This window comes from Cibotium barometz, chromosome 10, assembly GCF_041138505.1.
Source record: "Cibotium barometz isolate CiBa-2024 chromosome 10, ASM4113850v1, whole genome shotgun sequence".
Lineage (NCBI taxonomy): Eukaryota > Viridiplantae > Streptophyta > Polypodiopsida > Cyatheales > Cibotiaceae > Cibotium > Cibotium barometz.
The window spans coordinates 4,701,718-4,711,752 of NC_141055.1; the positions used below are offsets into that span (position 1 = coordinate 4,701,718).

At 41.3% G+C, this 10,035-nt stretch overlaps 1 protein-coding gene across 4 annotated transcripts; it reads right to left on the reverse strand.

The window, feature by feature from the left end:
• Positions 1–2,749: 2,749 nt before the first annotated feature.
• LOC147634460 (uncharacterized) lies at positions 2,750–8,561 on the reverse strand. 4 transcript variants are annotated; one of them, XM_086803532.1, is made up of 7 exons: positions 7,326–8,561; positions 5,658–5,715; positions 5,346–5,553; positions 5,164–5,237; positions 4,043–5,071; positions 3,712–3,924; positions 2,750–3,568 (listed from the first exon to the last, which is right to left on the reverse strand). In XM_086803532.1, the coding sequence occupies exons 1-7, from the start codon at positions 7,349–7,351 to the stop codon at positions 3,266–3,268; spliced, it is 1,911 nt and encodes a 636-aa protein (XP_086659658.1). In that variant the 5' UTR covers positions 7,352–8,561; the 3' UTR covers positions 2,750–3,265. The 4 variants fall into 4 exon arrangements, with proteins under 4 accessions (XP_086659658.1, XP_086659656.1, XP_086659657.1 ...); XM_086803530.1 differs by having other exon boundaries at positions 5,640–5,715; XM_086803531.1 differs by lacking the exon at positions 7,326–8,561 and adding an exon at positions 5,983–7,001 and having other exon boundaries at positions 5,640–5,704.
• Positions 8,562–10,035: the final 1,474 nt, after the last annotated feature.

A 10,035-nucleotide genomic window follows, 5' to 3' on the forward strand; every position in this document is an offset into this window, starting at 1 on the left:
ACATATACATATACATACGTATATGTATATACATATGTATATGTATGTATGTATCTATACACACACACACACACACACACACACACACACACACACACACACACACACATACACATATTTTTATACATGAAATTAAAGATAAGATACATGTGGTAGACTAGATTAGTGATACATAGTTGGGTTTAGGGTTAGATGTTTTGGTTTTTTAGTTTATCAGCTTCTTATTTTTATAGTGACTAGGTTCAAATTTTGGTGCCCATGGAGAGAGAGAGAGAGAGAGAGAGAGAGAGAGAGAGAGAGAGAGAGAGAGCAAAAATAAAAATCAATGAATTTAACAAATTGAACCCTAGATAAACACTCAAAGAAACTTATTATACCTATCCTTGACAAGAGAGAGGAGGGAGGGGGGGTGTGGTTGATCTCACGTATCTAATGTTTTTTACTTTACTTTTTGTGATATATTCTTTTTCACGACATTTGAAAATTTACAAAGGTACCAATCATATGCAATGTACACACGCACATCTTTTTGCGTGCCCAAGATGGGCCACACCACTAGATCCTTTGGCCATAAATCAAGATTGGTGTGATGGGAGTTGTGGGTCCCATGACCTCCCCATGGCATTCATAGCATAGTAGCTCCTACCCATCGAAGACAAGATATGCCACTAGTATAAACAAAAGAGCTAAAGTAATCAATGTTCTAACTTATAAAGGATCAATCTAACCAGTAGCATAATGTAGTTTCCACTTTTGGGAGCATTCCACTAAATAAAAAATTTTAAAATCAATAATCCAAACAAATGAAAGAGGTAAATAGTCAATGTACTAAGTCATAAAAGTATTAATCTAACGGTGGAGAGAAGCATAATCTAGTTTGCGCTTTTGAGAGCACTCAACTAAGGACAATGCATCATGTAAGATGGTGATGCATTTCCATCATATTCAACAGGCAATGCAGACATCATTTTCATTCTTAAAAATCTTTTGTGAACCTACACACAAACATGTAAGTATTAATAAAAAGACATAACACAAATATTATGGAACATACATGATGATTAACCTTACCATAAACGAAAGAAGACTTTGTCGAAGGTGCAGCTTCTCAATACTTTCCCACAGCCACCCCCACGCGCGCACACACACACACATAAGAGCATACATTCACACAAAGATCTATGTACTGAGTTTCTATCAGAGCTCCGGAGATACAAGGCAGACTCAATCATAATGAATCCTAGCACTAACCATCATAACAAATAGAATGAATAATTACAACAAAAAGGTAGTAGATAGGGCATATGCACCACTAAAGATAGAAAGAATTAACACAATATCAATTGTCTGCAACTTGGACGAAAACTTCACAATGTGAAATTTGCATGTCCAGCATAAAGATGTACCTAGATGAATCCAAGAACATGCCCAAATTCAACTTATAAGAAAGTGCAAATTATAGCCTCATGGTAGTCATCCACAAGATAATAAACCATCAACTTCGTCATGCATAGTATGGACTAGATACTACGACATCCCCACTAACGTCATAAGTGCCCAATAGTTAGTGTAGAACTTGGTATCAATATATGCTCTTGCACCCCCCCGGCCCCGCGCACACACACATAACAACATATATTCATACAAAGATCTGTGTACTGAGTTTCTGTCAGAGCTCCGGAGATACAAGGCAGACTCAGCCATAATGAAGCCTAGCACTAACCATCATAACATAGCTGGGACCTTCTATGACACAAATTTTAGTAGGAAAGTCTCCTAGCTCACTTGCACCAAAGAGACAACTACTAAATAGCTCTCTTATATGAGTGGTGAAATCGAGGCATAGTAGCAAGCAGCAATGGAATACATCTGTTCATGCAAGCAAATAGAAAACCTGTGACTGAGCTAACTTAAATTCCAACTCCTTGAATGGTATATAGCCTGTGGCAGACAATGGGAGAAGGCATATTTGCCAAATATATCTGTTCATGTAAGCAACTAGAGAGTTTGTAACTGTGCAACTCATAAGGGGTATAGCTAGTGGCGGACAATGGGAGAAGGCATAGTTGCTAGCAGCAAAGCAATATATCTGTTCATGTAAGCAACTAGAGAATTTGTAACTGTGCAACTCGTAAGGGATATAGCTTGAAGAAGTTAACCCAAAGAACACAGTAGCAGACCTGAAAAGGAAACTATATTCCTCAAAACACAATGCTCACACAGCAAGCCCCTTCATACAGCTTCGCATTCGCTGGACTTTTCATGGTATCCCTCCATGGTTCCACCACACAATGTGCATGGCTTCTTTTAAGCCCAAGTGAAGGCATCGAGCCTTTAGAAAATTAGATACCCCAACAAAGATAGTTAGCTGCACTAGTAAAATCCGCAGTAGCATCAAAGTGACTCTTTCAGAAGAAGGTTGAGACTCCACTAGTGGCCTACCAAGCACCTCCATATCCGACCGTACTTCCAAAGCCACTGATGTGATTCTAGCCCACTTGCCTGCAGCATCATATGATGCCTCAAATCTTTGATTTCCAATGTGAGCATACCAATCCTGATAGCATTCACAAAACTTACTTCAAAAAGATTCAATGCCATACAGGGTTGTTCCTAATCTTTCATAGCACATTGGCGTTTTTTAGCTATTTTGATGTCTTAAAATTACAAAAAACAATTGTAAGTAGATGAAATATTCCTTTCGGAAGATATGATTTACCTCTATCACACTCTTTTGACAATTGTAAAGTTTTATGCAACTAGAAGGTCGGTCTTTATTTAAACCACTTATACAGAGTCCAACTGCTCACGACAGTAGTATTACCACCTTAGGTGATTCTATATGGCTATTGGTGAAAGTCTGTACATTACCAGGGCCAGAGCATCAGTGGCCATTCAAAAACTGCATCCAACCAATGTGACTACAAAAGGCAGCCAGATGTGAGTTCATGCTCTGCTTGTCGATTCTCACCCTTCTTAAGGCTTCTGAGAAGCTACAAAAGTTGCATGTCCTTTACTCTCCTTGTGCAGCAGCCCAATAAGGGAGGCAAACAAGAGAGCAATGCACTAACAGACTAACCAAATGCAACCATGCAGGGATGAAATCCAGGCAGCAGAGAGCATATTTCTCCCACTGTTTCTCAGAGATTTGAGTGCAGCATTATGCAAACACCCCCACCCCCCCCCCCCCCCCCTTCATCCTTGCTACTTGATGCTGATGTTCTCAACTCTCCATCTGGACCCTCTAAAATCTCAGTCCTGGCATCTACGACTCCTTCGCTACACTTTGGCATCCTCTCTCTTGACAAATGACTTCTTTTGGCTTTTGTCCAACATCATAGAATTTTGAAGCAGGTAAATTCAGCTTTGCTGTTTTTGAACCACCAGCTTCATCCTGATCTTTGAGAAGTTCACCAATCTTAGGAAAACACTGAGGAGACCAGTGCTGCAGTTGCACATCTTGCATCACTTTCTGAGAGGCAAACATTGGAAAGTCATCTAAAATTGATGCCCTGCCGGGGTAGCTCTTAAATATGCTGAGCATCTCAAGACCTTGTTGGAGGTTAACCTGCCACGTACAAAGACAAAACTTGATATTAAGAGGAATAAACACAAGGCAAGCATTGCAGAGGCATGCAAAGCCAACAAATGCAGAGGTACATTTGATCCAGAGTGCATGCATGCATGTATCCTTCAGTATTTCCAAAATACCTCTTGAGTATCACGACTATTAGTCACTGGTTTATTTTCATTATTTTCAAGAATAATTTTCCGAAACTGAGAATTGGGCACATTCTTGATAATATGCCACTTTACTGGGAAGGAGCCACTCCACTTATGCTGCTCCCAAAAGGCCATAGTCCTAGTATAATCTACAGGGCCTGTCATTTCCGCCACACCACAGAATTGCCTGCTTCCATTCACCTGCCGTGCAACCACACGCAACAAAGTCAACCAAAGCTTGATTGAGGCAATTGGAATCTCATGTAAGTGTCAAAGAGCAAAAAGCAGAGCGAATTGAGTGTGTAGCAGCCAGACTTACAGAAAAAAAGAGAAACACTGGACATCGAGAGCTCTTCCCAGTAGCTCGGCATTGGGCATCTTGGTATGCTTCATCCAGCTTCTTATTTCCATTAGGGGTACTTGCCCAAACACTGTTTTCTATGCTTCTATAGACATTGTCCTCGCTATAAGACTTGATAATAAAGTATTTTGCCTGATCATATTTAACCACAAAATTAGATGAATTATACTCCTCCCCATTAGGGAGACACGGACCTAAATAATTGTTAGTTGTCCCAGAGGAATCCTTGGGGGTCGTAATGGCAGGGACTGGGTGACCTCTTACTTTTGAGACCCACGTATCTAGAGGTACACTAGGGCTATTTACAGAGCTGGCTACTTTTCCTTCCCGCTTAATATCACCGTCCAAGCAGCTATTGACTTTCACAGTAGACCCGCTTGGGGGGACAGAGGAATTAGGATCCCCAGTTACATTATGACTAGCTGAAGCAGTGATCGCTGCAGCTGGAGGACATTTGTATGGAGCTGCCCCGAGTACTGCAGGAGTTGCTGATGATGCAGATTTATTCGTGCGAAGAGAAACACTGGGTTGAGAGGCGCCCAGCTGAATTCCAGCTGCATTACCATGATTTTGCAAACCTTTATGTTTGGAGGAGGTCGATTCAACCCAAGCTGGGGCAGAAGCCCTGAGAGTGTGAGATGATGAGCGAGTTGCAGGAATTGAAGCAGCACCTTTTCCAGGCAAAGATGGAGGCGGCACTATTGTTAATGGAAGCCCAGGCAAAGGCACTGCATATCCACTGATATTTGTGAATTCACTTGACATGACTACCCCTAATTGAGCTGGATCTTGGGGATCAAGCATCATCCCTCCCGCAGGTAATAAGCCTAGAGGAGCGGAAAAATAATGTCCACTAGGAACCTGTTCATAAAAGGCCTGAGGTGAATACTGGTACACCTGCGTTCCACACAAGTATCCCTGAGCAGGATATTGTAAGCCACATGAGAAAGAGCCATAAAAGGGCTGGTTCAAACTATAATCTATGACCTGCACGATCAGAAGAAAAAGTTGGTAACTTCTGAGATACAGACACATCAACGTTGCTAGCTTCTACATACAACCAGATCTGAAAAGCTTACCGGACTATAATATTGTACACCATCAATTGAATAAGGCATGTAGCTATGCACGTTCATGAAAGGAGAGGAGGAGCCTGCAAGACAGAACCTCTTGATTTCCAAAACAAGGCAGAACTTGGTACAAGACCTCTACAATTCAACAACATATCTCAACCTTAGTATGGATAACATCTCACACATGCCTGAGTAGATAGCTGAATGTGGATAGAGCAACCCATCAGGTGTTACAATAGAAGTCACTTCCTGATTTTCATCCCTGGAACTATATGAGCTTGCTACATCTGCTCCCTCTGAAGAAATCACACTTCCAGAGCTGGTGAGTGGGTCAGTGGTTGGGCTGGGATGAACTTGCTGATCCAGCCCAGTAGAAACGTCCTTACTAGTCATTACCTGTGACAGAGAACAGAAACCATTGTCCAAAAGAATTGCAGGCCCATATGAATCTTAAAACATGTGAAAGTCTTTGAAACCCTAACCTCCACTTTTTCACGTGCCTTCTTCTGGATGTTCATCTTCATGTTTTCGAGCTTGCGGACCGATTCTGCGATCAGACTGAGTTGAGGAAACAAGAGATTCATTTCAGAAGATCAGTAACAGGTAGAAGCAGACGGCATCCTTACACCTGCTACAAATGCAAGTGGCATGTCCCAATGCTCCATCAAGGACAGTGAGAAAACAAAAATAAGCTAACAATTGATGAAAGTGCTCCTAGATGTGATTATGACTGAGTTGCCGAATATTTGACTACAATTGGTTTGCAAGGGTCAAAATTTTGTCCTCAATCAGACTAAGTAGATAGACCACATCAGAAAAGGATACGATCAACAAGCTGCTCAATAATGGCCATTCTGAGTATGCTCTTTACCAAACTTGGGAAGGACTCTACCTTGCTACAGCAAATACTGCTGAAGCAAGCAGGCACATCTGGGCAAGAAAGGGCCACTCTAACCTCCAAAAAACTCAGATCTTGATCACAACTGATCTTTGTTTCCCAGACCTTTACCCTTAGAATGTCGAGACGAATGTTAGCCAAGTAGTATAAAAATCATAGCTAAAGAAAGGCTCACTCCTTGATCAAGTCTCACACCTGACTTTCATTCAGAAAGGTGTTATCTTGTTATCTTGACAACAGCTTGTCGGTAATTCATACATATTTTACATAAAGCTTCCTATAATTAACATCCAAGCGCGATAAAGGATGCAGTGAATGCACAGATCAGTAGATCTAGATAAGCGTTACGGCTGCTGAGACAGAGATCCACAGAAAGCAGATGAGATTATGCAAAAGAAATCCTGCAAGGCAGATGGGAGAGAAATAACAGGGAAGACTAGGAACTAAGGTGAGGACAAACTAAGGGGTGGAAAAGAAGAAAGAACAACAGGAAAGGGGGGCATCTTACACGGCAGAGAAAGAGAGAAGGGCTGAGCAGAAGGTGCGAAGAGAAAAGCAAGGAAACTTCACCAATAAGGAAGGTCAAGGTATTTTCTGGAAAAGGGGGAGAGAGAGAGAGAGAGAGAGAGAGTGCTGATCAGGAGGCGGCAAAGCAAGGGGTGAGAAATATGCAAGGAAACCCTCGGCAACAAAAGGAAACCTCACCAAACTTTCACTGTTTGGGCAAGATGTGCTGATCAAGCAAACGGCCTTGATGCCAGGCAGAAAGGGAGATCATGGGCTCAGAAAAGAAAGAGGAGGGGGACGAGGGAGGGAGGGAGAGAGGGAGGGAGGGAGGGAAAGGGATGATGGGAGGATCTTTTTTCTGGAAAAAGGCAATCAGTGCGTTGCTGCAGTGAAAGAAGGGGAAAAAGAATCAATGCTCCCTGATATGTACGCTAAGCCTAAAGGACTTAGGAGAGAGATGGATCATCATGTGAAGAAAAAAGGGAAAACAATGATGTCCAGACTCCAATCCGATCCCCCCCCAAACACTCTCTCTCTCTCTCTCTCTCTCTCTCTCTCTCACACACACACACACACACGCACTCGCGCGCACCCATACACAATTTATCTTCTGAGCAGTGAAGTCTACCTCTTAACTGAAAATATTATTGCCAAGAAAAAAATGCGCTCACAATGCAGGCATTGGGCCCAACATTGAAAGAGAAAACTCGGAATTCGGAAGCAGAAAAAAAAAGTTATAAAATAAAACAAGAAACTGGCTCACCGTGACTTGTTCGAAACCCTAACCATAGGGAGCTTGTTCCGCCATAGCCAGCCATGGCTCTCTGATGATGATGTTCAGGAATAAGATGATGATGCCTGCAGCTCTGCGAATCTACACCATAGCAGGTGCGCCATAGCCGGCTGTCTTATCATGACGATGGCAACACATCTGCAAAACGAATTCCTAACCGGACTGCCATAGACATAGTCTGAGAAAAAAAACCTAGCCCCTTCTACTTCCCCGCCATAGCCACAAGGCCCCTTTTGAATTCCACCCCCTTTTGAATTCCACCCCCTTCTGCTCATCCGCCATTACCACATTTCGTGAAACCCTAACGGCTGCTCATCCACCATCGCCACATGTCGCCCTAACGTCCATCAAAGCCCCAGGCCCAGATCCGGGTCAGCATTTCGAGCCTTCTCGTTCGCCATAGCCAGACAGGCCACAGGGAAACCCTAGCTCCCAGCTCTTCTCATGAAAACCTTAGCATCGCTGGGGCCCACAAGAGCGATCAGAGCTTCATGCTGGTCATGAAAGCCTGGTCCGCGTCATGGCGGCTATGTCCAGGCTCCACAGATGAGGAACAAACCCTAATTTTGACATGTTAGAACAGGCCCTAGCAGTCTTTCCACTTCTTGCGATTCACAGTACAAGTATAGATCTTCCATAGCTTGGCTCAACCGGCTAGCCATGGGCTTGGAATTTCACCACAGAGCTTGAAAATCACCATAGCCGGTTGACGTTTTATTTTTTACCCGATCAGCTCCACCATCTTTTCACAAAGGGACGGCGGAAACTACAGTTGTTATCATTGGACCAAACAGGTAACGGCTGGCCCGCACCACCCAAGTCAAGACACCAAAAGCATGTCAAGTGTTTTTTTTTATAGTTAGAGTCCCTGTTTTTTCATCACTATAGAGTGCCCAAATTTTGGCCATTGTAGGGGGCATGCAATATCTTGTAGGAGGTAAGGTTGTCCATCATTGGTACAAATTGAGGTTCATGCCAACAAATACAAAAAAAAGTTTAACTGTGGCTAATTGGTTTCAACAAACAAGACATTTTGTGGGCATGCAGTAGCGCTTTTGTAAATTTGGCATCAGGTTTTGCATCTCTGATAAGCTCAAGCAGCTTCTAGTTATGTTTTCTCCTACTTCAACAAGATGTAGTGGAGAGTGGGCAACATTATTGGGTCAAAAGCCATCTAGTCAACAATTAGAGGGATGACTTGGATTTTCTATTTTTTAATGTTTGAAAGTGTTGCTTTAGTTTTTTTAAATGTACAAGCCAAATCAGTTTTCAATCATTAATAAGATTTTATGTGCACACCTGCTAGCAATCCCCAAATAGCAAAAGAAATCTAGAGTCGTGTATAAATTTAAGCCACCACTCTAGCAGCCAATTGTAAGTTATCACTTGCAAGCCCATTAATACTACATTTATTTTACAAATTTAAGCCACCACTCTAGCAGCCAATTGTAAGTTATCACTTGCAAGCCCATTAATACTACATTTATTTTACAAATAACAAAAGAAATCTAGAGTCACTTATAAAATTAAGCCACCACTCTAGCAGCCACTTACAAGTTTCACTTGCAAGCCCATTAATCTTACAAATAGCAAAAGAAATCTAGAGTCTAGATCACGGATAAATTTAAGCCACCAGTTATCACAAGCTCATTAATACTATTACATTTATTTTAGACTTGAAAATACTCATAAACAAATACACACGCATGCACATACGCACAAACATCCCCCCATAAATCATGGACTAAAATAGTAAACTATGTATATTATAGAGATATATACTTAGTTAAACATACAAAGTTAGCTATATACTATATTTATTTACATTCAATTAGATATATACTATAGTTAAATATATACAATTACTTATATATATTAAAGTTATATATACTATAATTATAGATATTCTAGCTATATTAGTTATATAACTACAAATGTATATATAATACAATTGAGTTATATATTTATTGTATTTAAATGACATTTTAGAATGGCCATATCTTCTTTATCTCACAAACAGAGACCATTTGTAAATGGCATTTTACAACCTTTTTTAAATTTTAGCCAAGTGGATTGTGTAGGTTCGACTACCCATTGGAGCATCATAGTGGCAAGAGGTGCAACATCAAGGAGGAGCATGTGACTAGCCCAAGACTCCTCCTAATAAGATGCCCAACTTTAAACAAGCTATTAAACGATGTGTCATTTTTTTAACTCCTACACATACACTACATTTGCAATGCTAATAAATCATTACCAAAGCTTAGATAGTGAGTTTCTCCTATAGATTCAAGATTTCCTAACACTAAGCAAGTGGAGGTTCCCAACACCTCGATGCTTTCATCTTTAAAGTGGCATTGGTCTACCATAAAAAGTGTCAACTTAATCAAAGTTCTTGCTAGGTAGGCACGTTCTCTATGCTCTAGAGAGTTGTTTATTGTGCCCTCCCAATGTCTCCAGAAACTACCATAAGAATAGATGAGCTACAACTCTTCTCCCAAATTTCCACAAATTTATATCATTTCTTGTCTTAACCCATAATGCATAAGCTTAGAGATAAGGGAAGGGAATCAATCCACATCTACTCCAAATATTGTTTTGGGGACTTCATTGTCATCGATTGAGATCGATCTACACTCCAAGAACTCCACTCCTCCTTAGGAGGCTAGTTTCGTCACCC